The sequence below is a fragment of the Urtica dioica genome, chromosome 5, assembly GCF_054948205.1.
Source record: "Urtica dioica subsp. dioica isolate 48M chromosome 5, U.dioica_male_clone48M_v1_H2, whole genome shotgun sequence".
Lineage (NCBI taxonomy): Eukaryota > Viridiplantae > Streptophyta > Magnoliopsida > Rosales > Urticaceae > Urtica > Urtica dioica.
In genome coordinates, this window is record NC_142760.1 from 3,404,779 (window position 1) to 3,430,543 (window position 25,765).

Consider the following 25,765-nt stretch of genomic DNA (forward strand, 5'->3'; position numbering starts at 1 on the left):
AATTAGCTTCTTTTTTTTTTTAACAAAAATTACCCAATGCTTAACATATTTTCCTTTATTCAATGTGTTTTTTTTTTTTTTTTTATATATAAAGAATCTGAGTGATTTATTAGAATCCAAAAAACTTATTGACAAAATATGTCAATAAAATATATCTTCAAACGAATTCTCAAATTCTTCAAATAAAAAAAATCTCCAAGCGGTTCTATGAGAATGAAAGTTAATGTCGTGAGGATTCAACAACTCAAAAATTAAAAAATCAACCGCATAAGAGAGAGAGAGAGAGAGAGAGAGAGAGAGAGAGAGAGAGAGAGAGAGATAGAGAGAGATAAAAGAGTAAATTTACAAAATGGGCAATCATACTTTTTTTTTTAATTATTAAAATAGACTTATTAGATTTTGGTCCAAAATTATTGAGAATATCATGCTTGTGGTATAATCCTTTTAGTTAAAAATTATTGAGAATATCATACTTATGGTATAATCCCTTTAGTTAAACCACAACATACTTTAGGCCTAAAATAAATTACTCAACAAAATTTATGTAAACGTCAACTAAAATTTAAGAACTATTCAAAAGGTCACGAATCCTAAAAACCCAAATTTGTTACATATTTGTAATGATTAATATTATTATCTGTAAGACCATCTCCAACCCACACCACCAAATTGGTGTAATTTTAACACCAAATTTGGTGCAGCTACAATATTTTCACTCCCACCCACAACACAAAACCTCACACAAAAAGAATATTCTCTTTTTATACTTTTCAATATTACTTCATATCAATTGCATATTAACCTTTCTATTAATTTGTTATGTCAATAATAATTTTATTAAATATTATATTATTTTTCTATATCAACAATATCAAATTAATTTATATTAATATTAAATATTATGTTAATAATACTACAAAATTAATATTTAAAAATCACCCTAAAAATCATAGAATTAAAATCAAATAAACATTGCATTTCATAGGTAAAATTAAATACTTAAAATAAATTGGAGAAAAAAAAACACAGACATGAAAAAATAAAACACACAAAAAAACGTTGATACTCGCTACTCATACCATGCTTTTGTATTTTGTTTTTTCTATTATATCGTGTGTCATAAGTTTAATTTTTATTGAGATTGTATATGTATTATTATTAATTGGAGTGTCTTTTATTTGGTATGTATTGTGCTTAATTAATGTCATGTATTTTATTACTCTCTTTTTTAATTGATGATATGTATTTTTATATATATTATTTAAATTATGGTCAAAATAATAAATTAATTTTTTTGAGGAGTGAACTGCAATTAAATATTGTGTTGCACCAAATTTGATATAGATGAATAGTCTCACACTAAATTTGGTGTGGAACTATTTATCTACAACAAATTTGATGTAAAATTAGGTGTGGGTTGGAGCAAACTCACACCGAATATGTTCCATCTCATACCAAATGGGAAACTTGATAAACCAAGCTTAGTGTAGCATGTGTTTTGAAAACCAAACCATATTTTGGGTCCTTTAGAGAAACCAAGCATTTGTCCATGTAAAATGTCCAAATTACCCTTAAATTAAAATTCTTTTCAAAATCAATCCTTTATTTTCTCTGCACTCCCATTCCTTCCCATTTCATGCGTGCCTTTCCCATTCCCGAACCATTTCAATTCAAAACCCAAAAAAAAAAAACCCCGCTCATCCCGTCCCGCCCCAAATCCCTCGTTCTCTTCTCTTCTCTCCGTCGGTCATCCTCATGCACCCACGCCCATCGTCGTAAACCAGTCCAGCCCTACTATTCATTTCAGTCCTTCGTCGCCAGTCCAGCCGAGTCGCGAACCATCAGAGCCCTCCTCGCCAGTCCAGCCTTACTCGCCATTTCGCTCCGTGGTCGCCAGTCCAGCCGAGTCGCGAACCACCCTAGCCCTCCTCGCGAACCAGCCGAGCCCTCCTCGCCAGTCCAGCCGAGTCGTGAACCAAACGAAAATGGTGAGTTTGTTTTGGGTCCCATTGTTTTAGGGTTTGTTAAATTGAAATGGTTTCATAATTATTTAGATGACATTATTTGAGAATCTTCGATTATGACTTGTTAGGGTTGTTTAGAATATGTTTCGAAGATTTTGGGTATGAGGGTTTGAAGTTTTCGATGAATTTTTGGTGATTAAGATTGTTTTGATATGAAATCTTTGGTATTTTCGGTGTGAAATTTTGGGATGGGATGTAGTTTTGATTAGAGATTTTGGATTTTTTGGCTATGAAGTTCATAGCGGTTTGAAGGGATTTCGAAGATTTAAGTTTGCTTTGTTTATGTAATGGATTTATTTTTTGTAAACGATTTCAAAGTTTTCATTTAGTTTATGTGTTTGATTTCAGACGTTTCAGTTATTTTTTGTAATGAATTTTCAGAGTTTTCAGTTATTTTATGGAATGGATTTCAGAGTTTTCAGTTAGGTTATGTGAAGGATTTCATAGTTTGTAGTTAGTTTTTGTAAATGATTTCAGAGTTTTCAGTTATTTTATGGAATGAATTTCAGAGTTTTCAGTTAGGTTATGTAAAGGATTTCAGAGTTTTCAGGTATTTTTTGTAAATGATTTCAGAGTTTTATGTTATTTTATGGAATGGATTTCAGAGTTTTCAGTTAGGTTATGTAAAGGATTTCAGAGTTTTCAGGTATTTTTTGTAAATGATTTCAGAGTTTTCTGTTATTTTATGGAATGGATTTCAGAGTTTTCAGTTAGGTTATGTGAAGGATTTCAGAGTTTTCAGTTATTTTTTGTAAATGATTTCAGAGTTTTCTGTTATTTTATGGAATGGATTTCAGAGTTTTCAGTTAGGTTATGTGAAGGATTTCAGAGTTTTCAGTTATTTTTTGTAAATGATTTCAGAGTTTTCATTTAGTTTATGTAATGAATTTCAGAGTTTTCAGTTAGGTTATGTAAAGGATTTCAGAGTTTTCAGTTATCTTTTGTAAATGAGTTCAGAGTTTTCTGTTATTTTATGGAATGGATTTCAGAGTTTTCAGTTAGGTTATGTAAAGGATTTCAGAGTTTTCAGTTATGTTTATGTAATGAATTTCAGAGTTTTTAGTTAGGTTATGTAATAAATTTCAGAGTTTTCAGTTATCTTTTGTAAATGATTTCAGAGTTTTCAGTTAATTTTTTTTATGGATTTCAGAGTTTTCAGTTATTTTTTGTAATGGATTTCAGAGTTTTCAGCTAGTTTATATAATGATTTTCAAAGTTTTCAGTTAGTTTATGTAAAAGACTTCAGAGTTTGCAGTTATCTTTTTTTATGTATTTCAGAGTTTTCAGTTAGTTTATGTACAGGATTTCAGAGTTTTCAGTAAGTTTTCTGTGATTGATTCTTTATTTCGAACTTTTCTCATTTTTTTGTAGGCACCGAAGTATGAATTGTTAGTTCCCATCTGTAAGGATTACAGTGGTCAAATAAGTTTCAGAGGCAGCGGGTTCTTGAAGGTAATAAGCACACGATTTATGGTATTCGGATTACATGCTAGGTTGAAGGACACACAATTTAGTTGGATCGATTCCCCTTCCGTTACGGGTTTCAACTTTAATGGTGTGATTATAAACCAACTTCTCCAACGACGCATCCAGCAAAGATGTCAGGATGCAATTTACTTTGGTATCGGTAAGAATCCTATCCGTTTCGGAAGAAACGAGTTTGGTTTGATGACCGGACTAAAGTTTAGTACGCTTCCATCAACGGAAGAATTCAAGAAGCACCTTTCAAGCAACCGTCTGTTGAAGACGTATTTTCCTGACCCCGAACACGTTGATGACAACGACAAAAAACTTCACAAGGCACCGTCTGTTGCTGATTTAGAGGCAGCTTTTAACACGTGCACGAACAAAGAAGACTTGTACAAGCTCGGACTGTGTTTGATTGTGGAAGGCATCATACGAGGAAAGGATAGTTGGCAAGGTATTTGGGAGGAGTTGTTAAGTATGGTCGATGAGCTCCCATACTTTATGGCGTTTCCGTGGGGCCACGTTAGTTGGGCTGCCACTCTCGAGGGGTTGCTAGCGACGGACCCGAAACACCTGCGTACCTTATACGAGAATCGAGGTAAGAAGCAGAAGAAGGTTCAAGACGCAAAGTATGCGGTCCAAGGGTTTCTCCCTGCGGTTCAATTTTGGGCGTACGAGGCCATAGAGTTTGTCGGTGTAGAGTATGGCAAGAAATTGAGCGAGAATAGCATTCCGAGAATGCTCAAATGGGTGAGCATGAAACAAGCAAGACAGAAGGGGTTCACAAAAAAGTTAATCCGACAAAGCGTATGTTTTCTAACTTTTTTTCTTCGGAGATTTTATGTACATTTTCAGCTTCATTTCGACGTTTTCCAACTATTATGTATGATTAATTTCGAAGTTTTGTTTTATAGGTGGAGGCAACACCGACGCTTGAGCCTACCGATGGTGAGAAGAAGTATCTCTCCATACTCGAGAGACACCCATCTACTATACCAGAATATCCGGGTTACAATTCTGTTGTAGCGCACAAGAAGTCGGCGTACGTGAATGAAGAGGACGTTGGCCCACCACGTGGAGATGAGAATTTTTCAATACTTGAACGACGTTTGAGTGATGTGGAGCAGAATGTTAAGAAAATGTGTAGGGAGCAGAAGCGCATGAGGAAGCAAATCATGAGGTGGCAAAAAGACACGACTGAGAAACTCGATTATTTGGTAAGTGTCGTCCCGGGAAGCGCTACACAAGAAGAGAGGTATCCATCGGAGAAGTTTCCACGGCGGAGGTCACCATCGCCACATGGTTATCTCTCTCAACTGTGAATTTCGAAGTTTTTAGTTTTATATTGTTAATGATTTCGGAGTTTTATGGCTTTTTTTATATACTGTTTCGAATATTAGTTATTAATTTTTGGTGTTTTGTGACATAATTTTTGGCAGTGGAGAATGATGAAGGTTTATTTTTTGACCCTGACGAAGCTGTTAATATTCATGATGAAACTTTGGACCCTCCGGATGATGATGGTGAGGAGGAAGAAGAAGAAGATGATGACAACGATGAAGATGATGAAACTTTGGACCCTCCGGATGTCAACGATGGAGATGATGACAACGACGAAGATGAAGACGATGATGACGAAGGGATGGCAGCCCCCGAGACGACAAGCAACGTGGCAGCCCCGGAGACGACAAGCACCGTGGCAGCTCCCGAGACGGCAAGCGAGACGGCAGCCCCCGAGACGGCAAGCGAGACGGCAGCCCCCGAGGCGGAAGCCCCCGTGGCAGCCACCGAGACGGCAACCACCGTGAACGCCCCCGTGACGGCAACCACCGTGGCAGCCCTCGATGACGACGACGACTTCGTCAACCCTCCGACGAAAGAGACGGCAAGAACTGTGGCAGCCCCCACGACGGAAACCTCTGTGGCAGCCCCCGATGACGACGACGACGACTTCGTCAACCCTCCGGCGAAAGAATCTGTCCGTGTCTATGGTAAGTTCTCAATTTTCAAACTGTTGCCTATATTTCATGGTTTATGTTCTTTTTAATTCTTTTATGTTGGATTGTGTAGTTTCGAAGAGAAAGAGCAAGCGGCCCATAAAGTATGATGATTACACTCCGTTGAACACAGCCAAACTGAAAAGCCTGAAAAAGGGGTGATGAACATTACTTTGGATGAAAATTGGGTTTGTAATGTTTGTTGATAATAACTTTGGTAGTTTTGGAGACTAGTTTTTTTGGATGAAAATTGGGTTTGTAATGTTTGTTGATAATAACTTTGGTAGTTTTGGAGACTAGTTTTTTGGATGATATTTTGGTTTGTAATGTATACATGAACCCGAAATGTCTGAAATCCTTGACAAAAAATTACTGAAATGTCTGAAATCATTGACAAAAAATTACTGAAATGTCTGAAATCAAGCACATACACTAACTGAAAACTCCGAAATCAAACACATAAAATAACTGAAATGTCTGAAATCAAGCACATACACTAACTGAAAACTTTGAAATCAAACACAAAAAATTACTGAAATATCTGAAATCCATTATAAAAATTATCTGAAAACTCTGAAATCAAACATACAAAATAACTGAAATATCTGAAATCCATTATAAAAATTATCTGAAAACTCTGAAATCAAACACATAAAATAACTGAAATGTCTGAAATCAAGCACATAAAATAACTGAAAACTCCGAAATCAAACACATAAAATAACTGAAATGTCTGAAATCAAGCAAATAAACTAACTGAAAACTCCGAAATCAAACACATAAAATAACTGAAATGTCTGAAATCAAGCACATAAAATAACTGAAAACTCCGAAATCAAACACATAAAATAACTGAAATGTCTGAAATCAAGCAAATAAACTAACTGAAAACTCCGAAATCAAACACATAAAATAACTGAAATGTCTGAAATCAAGCACATAAAATAACTGAAAACTCCGAAATCAAACACATAAAATAACTGAAATGTCTGAAATCCATTATAAAAATTATCTGAAAACTCTGAAATCAAACACATAAAATAACTGAAATGTCTGAAATCAAGCACATAAAATAACTGAAAACTCCGAAATCAAACACATAAAGTAACTGAAATGTCTGAAATCAAGCAAATAAACTAACTGAAAACTCCGAAATCAAACACATAAAATAACTGAAATGTCTGAAATCAAGCACATAAAATAACTGAAAACTCCGAAATCAAACACATAAAATAACTGAAATGTCTGAAATCCATTATAAAAATTAACTGAAAACTCCGAAATCAAACACATAAAATAACTGAAATGTCTGAAATCCATTATAAAAATTATCTGAAAACTCTGAAATCAAACACATAAAATAACTGAAATGTCTGAAATCAAGCAAATAAACTAACTGAAAACTCCGAAATCAAACACATAAAATAAATGAAATGTCTGAAATTAATCACATAAACTAACTGAAATGTCTGAAAATTAGCTGAAAACCCTGAAATCAAACACATAAAATAACTTAAATGTCTGAAATCCAATACTACTGACGAAAAGTACACGACTTCCTATTATGTCCTCTACCTCCACAAATACTACATTTGCGCTGAACAACAATGACTTCACCTTGAGACGGCAAACGTTTGATCTTGCGCCGTCCTCCTTTGCTCTTCTTCTTCGGCCGACCGGCGGGGTTTTTCGCAACAGGTACCTTGACCTCCATATTCAACAGCTCTTCTGGAGCATTCCACTCGTTTTCAGGACCACAAGGGTACACAGCATCCATGTAGGCTGCTCTCCAACTTTCTACTCGATAGAAAGGGTGACACAATGAATACACATCGATGTTACGCTTTGTTGCGACACACGTCGCATGCATGCAAGGGAGACCAAGAAGTTGAAACAACCCGCATGTGCATTCTTTTGTCAACATGTTTACCGTGCCATCCTCGTCTCCATCAAGTACTAAGAACTCATGTTGCGTAACCCCCGAATATTGCAAATGGCGACCCTTTTGAACTTGAAGTCGTAAGTCCTCATCAAATTTTGGACTCAGTTTGGTCTTCGCATTTCCAGATTTTTCTCTTCGCTTGAAGAACCATTCTTGAAGAGTAAATCGAATGCATTCCACCATGCTACAAATTGGGAATGTTCTAGCGTCCTTTATCCTCTTGTTGAAGCTTTCCGCGTAGTTACTCGTCAATAAATTGTACCTGTTGTTAAAATATTCGAAGTCGCATTGTAAATCTAAGAAACAAACCAAAATCTTCGAAATAAAGTACTACCTGCTTGTGAACTTACCTTTTTCCAGGAAAGTACGACCGAGCAAACCTTTCAATTCCAATGTCTTCCAGATATTTAGCAAGGTTTGGATCTTTACGCCTTAGCTTCTCGAATTGAGCATGGAAAACAGATTTTCTCCAAGCATAACATGCGCCATACATCTCTGGGCCACAAACATCGGTTTTGAACACATGAGCAACATTCATACTTAGATGCTGGTAGCAGATCCCGTGATAACACTCTGGATACACAACCGGTATAGCATGAAGGATACTCGCGTGCCTAAAACAAAGCGTTTGAAACATAAATATTAGATCAACTAAAATATTCGAAATGTACTTCTCAGAAAACCTAAAATCTCTGAAATAACATTCCAAAATTGTCGAAACAAAACTAAAATCTTCGAAATTAAGTACCTGTCTGATATGAAACAAAGATCTGGCGGGGAACCGATGGTCTCTCTCAGTTTCCGAAGGAAGTAGGTCCAAGAGTGATTATTTTCGGTGTCTACAACAGCAAATGCAAGTGGAAACAATTGGTCATTTGCATCTAATGCAATCGCCGATAATATCTGCCCTCCGTACTTTGTCTTCAAGAAACTACCATCGATACATATCACAGGTCGACATGATGCAAATCCCCGTATACAAGCTCCAAGGGCCCAAAAACAGTACCGAAATCGACTGCCGGAGTCAAGAACAAGGTCAGTAACCGAACCTGGATTTTTTTGTTCTAATGCGTAGAAGTAAGCAGGTAACCGCTTGTATGACTCGTCAAGTGTACCCCTTATGTACCCAATTGCCGTCTCCTTGCATCTCCAAGCCTTCTCGTAACTCAAATTTATCCCATACTCCTTTCGTACATCTTCTATGATGTTCCTTGGTGTATATGATGTCGATTGAAGACTATACTTATGCTTGATAACATGTCCTACAATCCATGGTGCAGCTTGAAGTTGGCCACTAGCAGGGGCATCAATCGAACAAGTATGTGTAGAAACATACACACTCACTTCGAACATATCACTGTTTGGTAGTTTATTCCCTCTCAATTTCCAAGTACAATCACCAGCTTTGCACTTGACTACCCATCGACTCCTGCTTGTTTCGAAGACCCTATACTGAAAGCTCTTTCTCATTGCAAGCATGGCAACTTTAGTTTTCAAATCAAACTTATTATCAAAAATTTGCCCAACACATATGTCCGAAGAACTGGCAGTGGATGAAGGCGTACTTACATTTTCCTCCGAATCGGGAATTGAAACATGTGCATCCCATAATTTTGACTTCTTATGAGGCGTCGCCGATACTGGCTCTGACATGGGAATATCATTATCATTCATAACCGGATTATCCTCACAATAGAATCCGCTTGCATCAAAATCTTCCTCATCATCGCCATCTTCATCTTCCTCATCATCACCATCCTTACCTTCCTCATCACCCTCTTCATCGCATGGCGCCTGAAAATCATTCACCTCGACGCTAATACCTAAGCATGCTACCTGAGAATTTGGGGTTGGTGAAACTGCCCTGCTTGGAGTTGTATCAAGAGCTGCATCAACAATGTTTCTTTTCACGGGGGTTACGCATAAGGAAATCCTCAGCTTGGATTGACCAGAATTCTCTAACATAAATGCCGTCACACTAGCGTCCGACGCCAAAATGAGAGGAGGCATTGGTCTTCCAGCCCAAACATACGCAGCTTCAAGTTTCAAATCGTATAACGACTTGTCGACACAAAAAGCTTCGTACATAGCGATTAATAGCTCCGCCCGAGATATGTCTTTCGCGAGTGCACGGAGTTCGAATCGCGATTCATTAGTATATTCCCATTTTGTACCTTTGTTCACCCAAGTACCATCAAATAAACAACATATATTAACGTTTGAACCTGTTAAGAAGTTAAAAATTTGAGTTTAAACGATATCTTTTCTGGGAATCGAAATCTTCGAAATGAAATCAAAATAACAACTATAAACGTCGAAATTACAGACAACAATTTCGGACTTTTTTCTGGATCCAACATGACGAACTCAAACTCTTTTTTTCAGGAAATCAAACAAATCTCTTACAAAATATCATCGAATTAGGGATCGAAACTTACCCATATATCTTCGGGTTTGCCGTGCGTTGGGGTTTGCGACGACCGTGGAGATGGGCGTGCTTGGCTGTGGCTTGGCTGGTTCGCGACTCGGCTGGAGGGCTATGTTGTTCGCGAGATTGCTGGACTGGCGACGACGGCTGAGTGGCGACGACGGCTGAGTGGCGACGACGGCTGCGGGCTAGGGCTCTGAGTGGCTCTGAGGATGGTTTCTTTTTTTCTTTTTTTTTTTGAAAGGGAAACGTGCTTGGCTGTGGGCTGCACGTTTTTTTTTCTTTTGTTTTGGTTTCTGAATTGAAAAAGACAACTGGAGTGAGTGAAGGATTGATTTTGAAAAAAAAATTCATTTAAGGGTAATTTGGACTTTTTACATGGTGATATGCTTGGTTTTCCTAAGGGAACCAAAACATGGTTTGGTTTTCAAATCACATGCTTTATCAAGCTTGCTTTATCAAGTTTCCCTACCAAATTTGGTGTGGGTTGGAGTTGCTCTAATAGTTAGTGTTATCAACCGTAGTTATTAATAGCATATATTTTAATGTTATTAACAGTAATAGTCAGTACGATTAATAGTAAGTAATATAATCAGTTGTTTAGCACATTTTATTTCTGGAAAAATGGCAAATTAATTGGTTACTTAGTGACTATAAAGTTGTTATTAACATTCGTCATAGATTACGTATTATAGGGGATTCGGAATAATGATAAAAAGGTTAATAACATAATGATAAATATTATTAACCGTTATGGTTAATAATATTAAACGTGAAATTTATTGTCACTAGCCCATTTTACACTTCTTATTAGGGGAATAGCCATAACAAATTTTGACCGACGAACTGTGATTATTATGTAATAATTATGTACATTGCATTGTGTCTGATTAGTCCATAACTAACAAATCATGTGTGATAAACTTATTTTCTTTTTAACTTCGCTATGCAAGAAAACGACACCGAATTTCTGCCAAAAAAAAAAATAATAACTCGGCAAAATTATAGCAAAATCAATGCTTCAAAAACAAATCAAGCAAAAAGTGTAAAAAAAATAATTAAAAAAAATACACTTATATTCCGTCTAGGACAAGTAGTTACCTCAAAAAAAAAAAAAAACATTCACGCAGTTTTTTAGAGCATTGTTAGTTGGCCATTCAAAACATTCCGTTGTTACAACAAAAAATGACAGTACACACCAAAAACATATTATATCAAATAGTTACGTCACATTGTTCGTTGGCCATTAAAAACATTAGAAGAGACCTTCCAATATTTCACCCACTTGGGAACTTCCAAAAAAAAAAAAAAACAATAGATATCAGTCTGAAAGTAAACAATCTTAAATCCATTAGACAAGAGGACATTCAAAACCCAGCTCCAACCTGAAAGAAATGAGTAGCCAAGATAGAATTATGTTCACAACTCGTCACAAAATCTATAAAACAGTCCTTTACTTACCTCACAAGTCATCATCATCTATGCACTTAGTTCACAGCTTGAGCTTGAATCCTTTGGATAGAAAATCATCAACCCTACTCAAACCAGCGCACAATTCAGATTCCATACCATACGGACGAGTACATATAAGAGACGAAAAAAAATATATATATATTAATCACCTCTTTTTCCCACTCTGTTTAGGTCTCTCCTTCTCCGAATCTTCGCGGTCCCAATTCAACCGAACCAAGCTTTCGACGCATGCGCTCACCTCGGTGTACCCAGCGACCCCCGAAATCCTCACGAACTCCACGCTCTTGCTGCGGATATCGTAGAGGACGAACACGTCCCCGTCCTTTTCGAGCAGAACCCGATTTTCGTCCACGAACGCCACGGGGACCACGTAGATGTACGGGCCTCCCATCTCCGCGGGTCCCACCGAGAAGAGCTTCGTCCACGACTCGCTCGCGCCGTACTCCTTCATCGTCCACACGACGAGCCGACGCTCTGCGTATACGCACACCACGCACAGAGAACCCTTTAGCTCCACCAGCTTCGCCTCGAACCCGCCGCGGCTGTAATTCGGCGGCGGCGCGACCTCGCGGAACCGCTCGGCTCCGACGTCGAACGCCACGATCGAGCCGGGGTTCTGCGGCGCTGCATGAGGGGCGGCGCAGCGGATCACGAGCCAGTGGAAGGCGTTGCGGACGAGGGCGTGGCCTCTGCGGAAGCATCCCGGGACGCTCGACTTCGTCCCATTCTTCGGGTTCCTCCACTTCTTGGCGCCACTCGTGCTGTAGACCCGGAAAGCCGTGTTGATGCCGCCTGCGCCTCCGTGTTTGCACGAGAACACCACCATCCTCAGCACCTTAAGGGACAGGGGCGGAGCCAGAAAACTAAATTTATTAGAAAGGCAAAAATGAAACTTAAATAAAAAAAGTTAAAATTGTTGTAAATAACTGGTATGTTCAAAAGTAAAAAATATGAGGTAAATAATTAATTACTCTATAACTAACTTATTGACTAATGTATACAAATCTATTATAAATACATGTAGATGATGAAGGGAAATTTCATCCCGGTTCTACATTTTGCTCTTTCATTTCTCTCTATCATTTACTCTATCTACTTCTCCCTTCTCTCTTCTAAAATTCTTACCTTATAAGTGTTTAAAGAGTTTTCGATTTAAGTTATTTCTTTGGTTTTTGTAGAAATAAAGAGAAAATAGTCGGAAATGAGAGAGAGTGTTCCGAGACTTTGAATGTTAATTTATGTTATTGATATACATATGGTGGATACATTAAAATAGACTAGATACATGAGAGTGTAGTAAATAAGGGTAATAATTACGTCTAGGAAATAGAGAATAATAAATAATATACAGAGAACATGACATAGAAAATAGAATGAAAAATAAATGCAACACTTTTCCCAAGTGAGATGAGTTCCAAGAAGTGAGGGTTCCCGAGACACGCCTGTAAGGAGGAAAGGCGAAGTGATGGCGTGACGATGTGAAGCTTAGGCGGGGTGAGGCGAGGTGACAAGCTAGCGAGGTAACGAAGTGAAAAGGGAGAGCGAACTGCCGAGCTAGATTTCAACACTCCCCATCAAGATTGACTGTATATGTTGAGGAGATCAAGCTTGCTACATAGCTCAGAGAATGTCGCTCGAGGAAGGGCTTTGGTGAGAATGTCAGGGAGCTGATGACCTGTCAGAATGTATTCCATGTCGATAATTTTTGCTTCAATATTTTCACTGATGAAGTATCGATCGATATCGATTTGTTTCGTTATGTCGTGGTGGACTGGATTTTTAGCTATGCTGAGAGCGGCGTGATTATCACAAAAAAGCTTGATTGGACCTTCGATGATGATCTTGAGGTCATCGAGAACTCTCTTCAGCCAAATGCCTTCACATACTCCGCTGGCTAAAGACATGAGCTCGGCTTCAGCACTACTTCTTGAGACAACAGACTATTTCTTGCTTCGCCATGTGACAAGATTTCCTTAGACATATGTGCACATGCCTGATGTTGATCGTCTGTCTGTAACATATCCAACCCAGTCCGCATCTGTGAACACTTCGACACCACGACTTCGTCTTTTCTTGAAGGAGAGACCAGTCCCTGGGGCAGCTTTGAGATATTGGAGAATCCTCATAACTGCGTTCATGTGAGTTTTCGAAGGATTACTCATGAATCGACTTACCATACTCACTGCGAATCCAATATTTGGTCTCGTGTAAGTGAGGTAGATGAGTTTTCCTACGAGCTGCTGAAATCTTTCTTTGTCGGTGGCGGCCTCGGTGGTGCGAGCTAGAAGTTTCACGTTGGCATCCATCGGAGTGTCAACTGGTTAACAACCAAGCATGCCAGTTTCTTTGAGGAGATCCAAAGTGTACTTGCGCTGGGAAAAAGAGATGCCCTTTTCAGATCGAGCTACCTCCATGCCGAGGAAGTATCGTAGGCTGCCGAGGTCCTTGACTTCGAACTCAGATGACAAAGTTTGCTTCAGTCTCTTGATCTCTTCTAGATCGTCTTCGGTGATGACTATGTCGTCCATATACACACTAAGGATGATGTGTTTGCCTTGTGTGGAGATCTTTGAGAAGAGTGTCGGATCTGCTTGACTCTGCTCATAGTCGCAATGCTTGAGCACATTGGTGAATTTTCCGAACCACGCTCGAGGGGACTGTTTTAGTCCATATAGAGATTTTTTGAGTTTGCAGACTTTGTTGGCACCTTAATCATTATTGAATCCCGGTGGGAGTTGCATGTAGACTTCCTCTTCTAGTTCGCCATTCAGAAAAGAAATCTTCACATCGAGCTGAATGAGAGGCCAATCTAAGTTGGCTGCTAGTGAAAGCAGGATCCTGATGGTATTGAACTTCGCGGCTGGAGCGAACGTCTCTTGATAGTCGATGTCATATGCCTGAGTGTACCATTTTGCGACAAGACGAGCTTTGAATCTCTCCACTATTCCATCTAGGTTGTGTTTGATGGTGAAAAGCCATCTACATCCAACAGTTCGCTTGCCTGGTGGCAGCTCGATGATGTCCCACGTATCATTCTGTTTGATGGCTTGGATCTCGGCATGACTAGCATCTCGCCACTCTAGAATCTGAAGGGCTTCCTCGATGGATTGTGGCACTTTTACTTCGTCTAGCTTTGACATGTAGGCTTGGTAGCCTGTATTTATGTTCCCATAATACACATAATCCTCCATCCTGTATTGACCACACGACCGAGCAGGTTTTCTCAACGCAATAGGTAAGTCCGGAGATGAAGTGTTACCTTGTTCAGTAGTTTCGCGGTTCAGGTTCAGAGAGACATCCTGTTCGCAAGCTTGTACCGGACTCTGGGAGGTATTCAGTTTGCATGGAGAAGATTCAAAAGTTTGCGAGCTGGGAATCAGAGGCGGACTTGGCGAGGGAAGCAAGATTAGACTTGGGAGAACTGTGTTTGTGGGAAGTGGCGACCTGGGTGGACTATGAGGCGAGGTAAATTCTGGGTTTATGATGAGCCAGTTCGGGAAGTCATTTTCATTATTCTCCCCCTGACGAGCTGAATTGGCGAAGTAAGGACTTAACTCATGAAAATATACATCCATGGATACTATGGATTTTCGTGACCGGGTTCATAGCATTTGTAGCCTTTCTGAGTTGCTGAATAGCTAAGGAAGATGCACTTAAGTGATTTTGGTTCTAGCTTACATTGGTTATAAGAATGGGTAAAGACTGTACAGTCGAATACTTTCGCAGGTAGTGTGGAGATGAGACGAGAATGAGGATATGTCTCGAGAATGACTCGTGCTGGGATTTTGTAGCCAAGGGTGCGAGATGGCATTCTGTTTATGAGGTAGGTGGCTGTGAGGACAGCTTCTTCCAAAAAATGAGATGAGACGTTTGAGGAGAACATGATAGCTCGGGCGACCTCGAGAATGTGTCGATTTTTCCGCTCGGCTACCCCATTTTGTTGCGGGGTGTGAACGCACGAGCTGGAGTGAATTATGCCATGTTTTTTTAAGAAATCGCCGAGCTCAGAGTTAAAGTAATCTCGAGCGTTGTCAGTGTGGACAATTTGAATGGGGGTATCGAACTGTGTTTGGACAATTTTGTGAAAGATTTTGAATAGGTTGCATGTTTCGGATTTTGTTTCATCATGTATATCCAACTGCGTCTCGTGTGGTCGTCAACAAAGAGAAGAAACCATCGAACTCCAGTGATATTGGGAACTTTTGAGGGACCCCATATATCACTGTGAATTATGGCAAATGGGCGAGATGGTTTGTAGAGGTGGGGTGATATGAACTTCGAGTATGTTTAGCGAACTCACACATGTCACACTAAATGGAATTGATATTTTTATTGATAAACAAAGAAGAAAACAGTCTTTTGAGATACATTAAATTTGGATGTCCTAGTCTAAGGTGATTGAGCATGATCTCTTGATACTGGGGTGAATATTGGGTTAGTTGACACATGGCGGGCTGATCTAGCTTGATGACATAAAGTCCGGTACTCAGCTCGGCATTACCAATCTGTCCACCCGTGACCTGTTCCTGAAACACACATGAACTTTCATAAAAAAATAGTACGATACTTAGAGTCTTTGTTGATCTTATGCACAGATAGGAGATTGCACTGTAGTTGAGGAACAAAGAACACCGATTCTAGTCTCATGGACTTCGTCAAGACCACGGTGCCAATACCAATGACTTGAGTTTTGGCTCCGTTGGCGATGATGACTGATATGCTTCTATTACAAACGGAGTAAGTTGTGAATAGACTTCGATTACCAGTCATGTGATCAGAGGCACCGGAGTCGACAATCCATGCTGAGGGATTCTCTGAGCTTACATGGAGGGCTCCAGGGGAGTTACCTAGAGGATCAATGCCTGAGCGTTCTCCACTGAGTTGGACTTGTTGGATAAGCCTCTAGAGAATATGAGTTGGTCGTTGCTGAAGGGAGATGAGTCCGAGGTCGAGGCAACGGACGAGGTAGATACTAACTTTCCAACTGAGTTCTAATCCTTAGTGTCTCGGGTTGACTTCGAGCTTGGTGGTTTCCCATGCAGCTTCCAGCAGGTTTCTCGAAGGTGTACAGGTCGTCTGCAATGATCGCAGTAGGGGCGAGGTTTGCGAGGTCTCTCTGTTGAGATGCGAGCTGCAAGTGCTTCTTCTCCATGCATGGTGAGGGCAGACGAGTCTGAGGATGAGCCCGGAATTGAGCTCGATTGGATAACTCTAAGCATGAGTTTCCTCCTACTTTCCTCATGTCTGACCGCGGAGAAGGCTTCGCGGAGAGACGATAGTGGTTTTGTACTGAGTATCCGACCTCTGACCTCGTCGAGGTCTTGGTTGAGTCCGGATAATAGTTTAAACACACGTTTGGTCTCCACTATCCTGCGGTAGAGTTTTGAGTGTTCGGTGCAGGTCCACTGGTGATGTTCATAGAGGTCGATCTTCTGCCATAGATGCGTGAGCGAGCTGAAGAACTGAGTAACAGACATATCTCCTTGACGTAGGTCGTGGAAAGTGTTCTCAGTCTTAAACAACTCGGACACATCTTCGGAGTTGGAGAAGATTTCTCTAACTACTTGCCAGATTTCCGCTGCCGTTGGGTAAAGGAGGAAGGTTTCCCCGATTTCGGGATGCATAGAGTTTATGAGCCAGGACATCACCATGTTATTTTCTGTCTTCCAACTCTTAAACGTCGGATCTTCGATCTTCAGAGATGTATCCACGCCTGTGAGGTAGTCATCTTTACCTCGCCCCGATATGAACATGAGCACGGATTGAGACCACTGTAGGAAGTTGTGGCCATTGAGTTTGTGGCTCGTGATATGTTGGGAAAAGGATTCAGAGTGAGATTGAGTGGGCGAGGTCTGCGAGGTGGTCGAAGTGGTGTTAAGGGCGGATGATTTTTCGAATGAGTTCATGATGATTGAATTTATGCGCTCTGATACCATGTAGAAATAAAGAGAGAAGAGTCAGAAATGAGAGAGAGTGTTCCGAGACTTTGAATGTTATTTTATGTCATTGATATGAAATTGTATCACCTATTTATACATATGGTGGATACATGAGAATAGACTAGATACATGAGAGTGTAATAAATAAGGGTAATAATTACGTCTAGGAAATAGAGAATAATAAATATTACACAGAGAACAAGACATAGAAAATAGAATGACAAGCAACACTTTTCCCAAGTGAGATGAGTTCCAAGAAGTGAGGGTTCCCGAGACACGCCTGTCAGGAGGAAATGCGAAGTGACGGAGTGACGAGGTGAAGTGGCGAGGTGACGGGCTAAGCGAGGTGACGAAGTGAAAAGGGAGAGCGAACTGTCTAGCTAGATTTCAACAGCTTTCATAACACGTTATCAGCACGATCACTCTCGTCAAGATCAATTCGGATGTATAATACTCTAAACACTAAAACTCGTATAAATAGTATTTATTATATAACACAATATTACTATACACATGAGGCTCTGCCACCTTATTGTAATATGATGTGATTTACAATATTTTAACTTCATTTACGTATAACATCATAATACTTTATACATGAAGGCTCTGTCACCTTACACTAAAGTGATGTGAGTTACATCTTATTTGTAATTAATGTCAATTTCCTATATATAGGAGGCTCTGCCACCTTATAGAAAAATGCTATTAATTATAAATTTATTTTAACTACTCTATTTAATATTTTACTTTGATTAGCTATGTCATTTTAATACTCGTACATTTACATCTTGTTTATTACACATTGTTATACTTACTATAATTAATTTTCCCACAGAATTAATAAATACTCAACGGTAATATAATAGCTATAAAACGGCTATATTTTTACTTTATAAATACATGTTTATTTAATTCAATTTAACATACAAAAATAATCTCAAATTTTCTTCCACCTCATATATATTTTTCTCCTCTCTAAATACTATTTTTTCAGTTCACACTCAAAATGTCTCGTTTAATACTAGTTTTCATTGCAATACTTTTTGTTATATTTAATGTTTATGTTTTTACCAAAGAAATTTCACCGGAGGAATTTTATTTCGTTATAGTAATGTTTAGATTCATATATTACTTTTTATTCCTTACAATTGTTGTAGACTTATATGTCCTTAATCATTAATCTAAGAAATTTTATATTTCATAATAGTTATCATCATGGAAAATCTTGTCAAGCTCGATTTCAGTCCACTAGACATCACATGCCAAAATTACATGCCCTGGAGGGTGGATGTAGAGATGCATCTGAAATCCTTGGGTCTACTAGAAACACTTTCCGAGGAAAATGCCTTGTCAAATATAGACAAGACAAAATCTTTAATTTTTCTTCGTCAACATCTTGACGAGGGACTTAAAAGTGAAGACCTAACCACCAGAGATCCAAGTTTACTATGGAAAGAGCTGAGGAACACGTATTTTCACCAAAAAGAGACAATGCCTCCGGTATACCGTGATCAATGGAACGCTTTACGGTTCTGAGATTTAAAAAAAGGTCAGCGAATATAACTCTGCGATGCTCCGAAGTATATCTCATCTAAGATTTTGTGGAGACCAAGTGATAGATCATGACATGTTGGAAAAGACGTTCACCACTTTCCACACATCGAACGTAACCTTGCAACAAAAATAACGCGTTCGGGGATTTACGAAATATTTTGCGCTGATCATTTTTCTTCTAATTACAGAGAAGAATAATGAGTTGCTGATAAAGAATAACCAATCTCGTCCGGAAGGTTCAAAAGCGTTACCCGAAGTAAAGGCCGTTAGCTCCGAAGAATCTGAACAATGGAACTATATTCCGGGTCGAGGACGAGGTTGAGGTTGAGGTCATGATCGTGGTTGTAGTCGCGAACGTGGATACGGACACGGTCGAGGTGGTTATAATCATAATCATTCTTACAATACCACGAAAAATTATCATAAGAAGCAATAAAATGAAAATGATCACGTTTATCCCCACAAAAAGGAAAAATACCCAAGTTCTTCCAAGGGTAGTAAAGATGTTTGTCATAGATGTGACATAAAAAGGCACTGCTCTAGAGTTTTCCGTGTCCCTCAACATTTGTGCAATCTATGTAAAGCATCTTTGAAGGGGAAAGAAAGGGAGATTAACTTCATTGACCAATAACCTTTAGATGACTCTACTCATCTTGATGCTTCCGACTTCGATGGTGATCTTGCGCACACTATTATTGGTTTTGCTACTTTCACAAAAAGCTTTATTGATATGTGACACCTTCGATGTTGGTCTTGCGCACATAATCATCTATGTTTCTTGAACGTATTCAATGTGACATATGTGGGCCTATTCACCCACCATCTGCTTCATTTCGATACTTCATGGTATTGATAGAAGCCTCTAGCAAATGGTCACATGTTTTTCTGTTATCAACTCGCAATATGGTATTTGCAAAATTACTTGCTCAAATAATCAAATTACGAGCTCAAATTCATGATCATACAATTAAGAAAATCAGGCTCGATAACGCTGGTGAATTTACATCCCAAACATTCGATGATTATTGTATGTCAGTTGGGATTGATTTTGAGCATCTTGTTGCTCATCTACAACACAAAATGGTCTAGCTAAATCGCTAATCAAGCGCATTCAGCTTATTGCTAGACCATTGATAATGAGAATAAAGCTCCCTGCTTCAATATGTGGTCATACAATATTACATGATGCCACATTAATTCACATCCGACCAAATGCATATTATAAATACTCTCCTCCGCAACTTGAATTTGGCCAAGTACAAAATATATCTCATCTGAGAATTTTTGGATGTGCTGTTTATGTGCTTATAGCACCACCTCAAAGAACAAAGATGTGACCTCAAAGAATGCTTGAAATTTATGTAGGTTATGAAAGTCCATCTATTGTTAGGTATCTATAACCTCAAACTGATGATGTTTTTACCACACGTTTTGCTGATTGCCACTTTGATGAAGAAAAATTATCAGTATTAAGGGGAGAAAGAAACCAGCTGAAAAGGGAAATTACTTGGTTTGTACCAACATTATTGCATCTTGATCCTTACACAAAAGACTGTGAAGGAGAAGTGGAAAGGATTGTACATTTGCAAGGTATTGCAAAGTATTCTAGGCAGAAAATGATGAACCCTAAATTTAAGCTTGCTGACAATGTTCCCCTTCCTAATGCATTTACTGACACTAAGAGAGTGACTAAATCATACATTCGAGCTGCAAATGATCCTGCGCAAATTGTTGTCCCAAAAAGACAATTTGAAAATAACTCACTCATGAACTCACAACATGCCTGAAGCGTGGAAGAAAATTCGGTTCCAAAGATAAAAATCCTCGGAAAAGAAAAGGAGCCGAGAAACAAAATGACCCTAATATGGAGGAACGTATTCCAAAAATACACAACGAGGAAAATCGAGAAGTTTCGATTAATTATGCCAATACAGGTATACAATGGATTCGAAATGATGTAATCAATGATGCATGATCTCATATAGTGTTGCATGTGATGTCATGGACGAAAATGATGGAGATCTCGAACCAATGTCTGTAACTGAATGTAAAAAATAGACACGATTGGGATAAATGAAAAAATGCAATTCAAGCCAAACTTGACTCGCTTAACAAGCTCAAGGATTTTAGGCCTATAGTAATCACGCATGTAGATGTAAGACCTGTTGGATACAAATGAGTATTTGTATGAAAGAGAAATGAGAAAAACGAGATTGTGAGGTACAAAGCTCGACTTGCTGCCTAAGGTTTTTCTCAAAGGTCTGGAATCGTTTTGAAGAAACGTATTCCCATGTAATTGATGGAATTACATTTAGATACTTGATTAGCCTAGCATTGCATGAGAAACTAAATATGCATCTCATGAATGTTGTCACAACTTATTTATACGGATCGCTTGATACTCGAATATATATATGAAGATCACCGAAGGATTCAAGATGCCTATATCATCTAGTTTGAAGCCTAGAGAAAAATATTGCATCAAATTACAAAGATCTTTATAGGGGTTAAAGCAATCCGGACGAATGTAGTTTAATCGCTTAAGCGAATATTTAATACAAAAGGGTTATGTCATTAACTCTCTTTGTCATTGCGTATTTATTTAAGAAAACAACATTCGGGTATGTGACCATCACTGTTTATGCTGATGATTTAAACCAATGATCGAAATAGCGTTTTAGATAATATTCATGTTAAAAATTAACTAATTATAGATAAAGTTTAATTCTACAACTAATTTAAAAAAAATCCAAAAACACATTCCAATCTAAACCTTAATTTCGGATGTAATAAAAAAATTGAAAAAAATTGGATACAAACTCCAATTAACACAATAATGTAGAAACTAAAAATTTGAACTAAATCATCAAGAACTAACAATAAATTTCATGAAAAACACTAAATATCATCAAATTTTAAGAATTTTCGGGATTTAACCACTTACCGGTAAGTTTCCGTCGTAATGCAATGAGAATTTGCCTAAACACAACCGAAAAGTGGAAGGATTCCCCGGAAGAAAATTTCTGGTTTTGTACATACCGGTACTGAGACTCTAAAAAAATAGATTCTCAGTTCGTCTTCCGACCGGAATCCGCAGAATTTTAATCGTTGATTTAAACATCATTGGGACTGATGAAGAGATCAAAGAAGTAATCTCTTACTTAAAGAAAGAATTTGAAATGAAAGACCTTGGGAAGATAAAATATTGTCTTGGCTTACAGATTGAGCACGTGAAAAATGGAATATTTGCGCATCAATCAAATTACACGAAAAAAGTGATAAAACGTTTCCATATGGATAAGTCAAATCCTTTAAGTACCCAAATGGTTGTCAGATTCCTAGATGTGGTAAAAGACTCATTTCATCCATGTGAGGAATCTAAACAGATTCTTGGTTCTGAAGTACCATATTTCAGTGCGATTAGAGCTCTTATGTACTTTGCTAATTGCACTCGGCCATATATAGCTTTTGCAGTTAATCTATTAGGAAGATTTAGCTCAACTCCTACAAAGAGACACTGGAATCGGGTCAAATATGTGCTTCGTTACCTTCAAGGAACGATTGATATAAGATTATTTTATCCTAACAAGACGAAACGATTTTATTGGTTATGCGGATGCAGGTTACTTATCAGATCCACACAAAGGGAGATCCTAGACTGGACACGTGTTTACGTAAGGAGGTACTGCAATTTCTTAGCGTTTTCAGAAGCAAACGCTCATCGTCACATCATCAAATCATGCGGAGATTATAGCACTACATGAATCAACTCGGGAATGTTTATGGCTGGGATCGATGACGCAACATATTAGAGCCACTAGTGGTCCTCCAACAATCACGCTCTATGAAGATAATGCCGCATGTGTTGCTCAAATGAAGGAAGAATTCATCAAGAGCGACAGAACAAAACACATCCCTCCGAAGTTCTTTTCGTTCACTCAAGAGCTAGAGAAGAACAATGTTATCAACATCCAGTATATTAGTTCTTGTGATAACTCATCTGATCTCCTCACAAAGGCGCTCCCCACTTCAACTTCCATTAAACATGTTCATGACATTGGAATGCATAAATTGTAGGATTTATAAAAGAACGCACTCATGTCTTCATCAGAGGGAGCTTTGCATGAACACGTAAATGTATTAGTAAGCATCCTAAAGGGAGAATGTTGTAAATAATTGTTATGCTCAAAAGTAAAAAAATATGAGGTAAATAATCAATTACCATATATCTAACATATTGACTAATATACACAAATCTACTATTCTACTATGAATACATGTAGATAATGAAGAGAAATTTCATCCTGGTTTTACATTTTACTCTTTCATTTCTATCTATCATTTACTCTCTCTACCTCTCTCTTCTCTCTTCTAAAATTTCTATCTTATTAGTTTTTAAAGAGTTTTCGATTTAAGTTATTTGTTTGGTTTTCATAACAAAAATTATTATTATTACAAAAAATTAGGTAACTAGCCAATTAAAACGTTTGATACTGCTATAAAGCCAACATTTCGTAAATATTAAGTAAATAGCTACAAATATGACGTGGCATTCATAGTTTGCCCTTTCATTGAGATAAAATAGAGGATTATTTACGTCAATTTACGCGTGTAAATACATGGACGTGTTTATTTATCCAAGATTTACGAAACGTTGACTATTTAATAATTTGAAACTATAAATATAGTTATACACCTAATGGACCCTTATTATTATTATTATTATTAATTTTAATTAAATTTCAGTATAATTTTTAAATGCTTTTTTTTCATTCTTGAGACGAATTATTTTTAAAGTATGACTTGAATCCACGATCTTCAACTGACAAAAGACTTAGGCGGCTTAGGCCTTCAAAAAGGTATTTTAATTGATTTATATGGTTTCTTGCAATGTTTGAGTTATTGGGGTAATCAGTGTGTTACCGTGCGGTATACCGCTTACGTCCAATCTCGGTAACGAAAAGTATAAAATCGTGAAATCCCCTTAAAAATAAGGTTTATCGCGCCGGTACCAATAGAGAATCCCGTAATGAAAAAAAACTCGACCCAATTAAAAACTTCATAAAAATTGGCATTGACCGCAGTTCTTAATAATAATTTAAATAAAAATATAATTAAAATAAAAAAGAAAAGTTATAAAAACTTTTTTTATATTTATTTATAATAAAAAATGATAACAATATAAATGAAATAAATTTAAATAAAAAATAAAAGTTATAAAAACTTATTTTATACTTATTTATTATAGAAAATCTACATTTTTTTTTCCAAGAGGATTAACGGTCTCTTGCGATAAGGGGATACCATGTTAAGGTATATGGAGTTCTATTTTAAAACCAATCGACATTAGGAGGAATAACTCAATGACCTTTATAAGGATTTATAAGGAACAAAAATGATACATCCTTAATCGACGTGGGACTTCATGATAGAAAGTTTAATTTTTCGAGTAAATCAAAATCGATGTGGGAGTTCTATTTATCGATATATCCGTCGGTAGTCGATATCCGTAAAATCAGAATCTCGGTATCGGTACTAATATCGATATTTTAATCTTTGAATCAATATAAGTATTAGATTTAAAATATAAATGAAAAGGGGTAAAATGTAATAAAGTAAAAAGTTGAGGGGGCTAGCTGGCACCTTGTAGTCGTCGTTCACGGGGTCGTGGCCGAGGCCGATCACGCGGTTGAAGAAGAGATTCGTCAATTTCGGGAACTCCGACTCGGCGCGTGGGATGGGAAGCCTCTGGTGCCTCCTCGTGGCGGGGTTCCAGAGCGCCACGTCACCGACGGGGTTCTGGAGGAGCACCAGGCCGTTGCAGGAGCCGATCACCTCGGTGCTTCCGGCGGCGTCGGCGACGGGGTTCGGGAGCTTCGCGGCGGAGGCGGGAGATCGGAGGTCGATCCAGTAGAGCTCGCGGTCTCTGATGATGGCGCCGCGGCGGTGGCGGGAGTGGGTGGCCAGGTGGAGCTTGATGAAATCGGGACCGTCGATCAGAGACCGCCACAGCTTCGACACGGTCCTGAAGCGTAGGAGATCTTTCACCGGAAGTCGGCTTAGAATCCCGGCGATGGCGTCCTCCGGCAAGGTGGTTTTCATGGTGAGCTTGCTTTCTCGACAAGCTTTAGCGTTTCTTATTAAAGAAGGTAAGAAGGAAAAGTGCAGTGCATGATTGGGGTTTTGTTGGCTAAAATAGCGTTATTTAACTATTTACTTTAACTTTAACTATTTACTTTAACTTATTCCTTTTTTTTTTATATATAAAATATGTTTAATTTGTTCCTTACTTTGTGCTTATGCTAGAGAGCATCAAAGAATGATTATGATCAATGATAATTATTAGGATGGGGGCTAAGTATATAGCTTAATTAGCTTTTTATTTTTAAAACAAAAATTACCCAATTATCACCCGGATCGATTTAACACATTTGAGGCCTAAAGTAAAATTTTAAAAATTTGCCTTTATTCAATGTTTTGTTTTAGAAAGATTATGAGTCTACTGAAGATTTATTAGAATCCGAAAAATGGATTAATTACAAGAATTCCCCCTCAACTCTGTGCTCGGTAACAAACTGCCCTCTCAATTCGAAAAAACCACAAAAAATTATCTAAACTTTGGTTTTCATCGAGTTTTGCCTCTTCTGTCAATGTTCGGCAGTTAAATCTATCTCGGAGACACGTTTTAGTCACGTGAGAACTTATTTGAGGTTATAATTGTATTTTTACCATATCTATTTTATTTATGGGATTATTTTTATTTCTAAACAATTTTTTATATAATTTTAAATTATTATTCATATTAATTACAAATTAAATACTATAATATATAAAGCCAAAATGGAACCAAACCCACAATCTCTTGTATCGTCGATCCCAATCGCCCTCATAGCCGACAAAAGCTGACGGTTGAGGAAATCCTCGACGCTGAGATTATCGTC

The 25,765-nt window shown here is 38.1% G+C and overlaps 3 protein-coding genes across 3 annotated transcripts; 1 reads left to right on the forward strand and 2 right to left on the reverse strand.

The window, feature by feature from the left end:
* The first annotated feature begins 3,605 nt into the window (after positions 1–3,605).
* LOC149394867 (uncharacterized) lies at positions 3,606–5,788 on the forward strand. The gene is made up of 4 exons (XM_089615550.1): positions 3,606–4,298; positions 4,406–4,793; positions 4,931–5,482; positions 5,562–5,788. Exons 1-4 carry the CDS (start codon positions 3,693–3,695, stop codon positions 5,648–5,650), a joined length of 1,635 nt encoding a protein of 544 aa, XP_089471676.1. The 5' UTR covers positions 3,606–3,692; the 3' UTR covers positions 5,651–5,788.
* Positions 5,789–7,022: 1,234 nt separating this feature from the next.
* On the reverse strand, positions 7,023–9,440 carry LOC149394868 (uncharacterized). Its single transcript, XM_089614140.1, has 3 exons — positions 8,179–9,440; positions 7,781–8,044; positions 7,023–7,692 (listed from the first exon to the last, which is right to left on the reverse strand). The coding sequence occupies exons 1-3, from the start codon at positions 9,438–9,440 to the stop codon at positions 7,023–7,025; spliced, it is 2,196 nt and encodes a 731-aa protein (XP_089470266.1).
* Positions 9,441–11,044: 1,604 nt separating this feature from the next.
* Positions 11,045–24,991, reverse strand: LOC149394869 (F-box protein CPR1-like). The gene is made up of 4 exons (XM_089613990.1): positions 24,468–24,991; positions 11,481–12,166; positions 11,320–11,393; positions 11,045–11,243 (listed from the first exon to the last, which is right to left on the reverse strand). Exons 1-3 carry the CDS (start codon positions 24,924–24,926, stop codon positions 11,351–11,353), a joined length of 1,188 nt encoding a protein of 395 aa, XP_089470116.1. The 5' UTR covers positions 24,927–24,991; the 3' UTR covers positions 11,045–11,243; positions 11,320–11,350.
* Between the last annotated feature and the right edge of the window lie 774 nt (positions 24,992–25,765).

Bases quoted from the DNA above. Each gene is read 5' to 3' on its own strand.
- LOC149394867 (XM_089615550.1), top strand. From the start codon at position 3,693: ATGACCGGACTAAAGTTTAGTACGCTTCCATCAACGGAAGAATTCAAG. The intron at 4,794-4,930 runs GTTATCTCTCTC...AATTTTTGGCAG, and splicing joins GAGGTCACCATCGCCACATG to TGGAGAATGATGAAGGTTTA. The intron at 5,483-5,561 runs GTAAGTTCTCAA...TGGATTGTGTAG, and splicing joins AGAATCTGTCCGTGTCTATG to TTTCGAAGAGAAAGAGCAAG.
- LOC149394868 (XM_089614140.1), bottom strand. From the start codon at position 9,440: ATGCCTCCTCTCATTTTGGCGTCGGACGCTAGTGTGACGGCATTTATG. The intron at 8,045-8,178 runs GTACTTAATTTC...GCTTTGTTTTAG, and splicing joins CTTTGTTTCATATCAGACAG to GCACGCGAGTATCCTTCATG. The intron at 7,693-7,780 runs GTAAGTTCACAA...TTTTAACAACAG, and splicing joins TCGTACTTTCCTGGAAAAAG to GTACAATTTATTGACGAGTA.
- LOC149394869 (XM_089613990.1), bottom strand. From the start codon at position 24,926: ATGAAAACCACCTTGCCGGAGGACGCCATCGCCGGGATTCTAAGCCGA. The intron at 12,167-24,467 runs GTGCCAGCTAGC...CTGTCCCTTAAG, and splicing joins CCGTGAACGACGACTACAAG to GTGCTGAGGATGGTGGTGTT. The intron at 11,394-11,480 runs GTGATTAATATA...TGGTTTGAGTAG, and splicing joins AAACAGAGTGGGAAAAAGAG to GGTTGATGATTTTCTATCCA.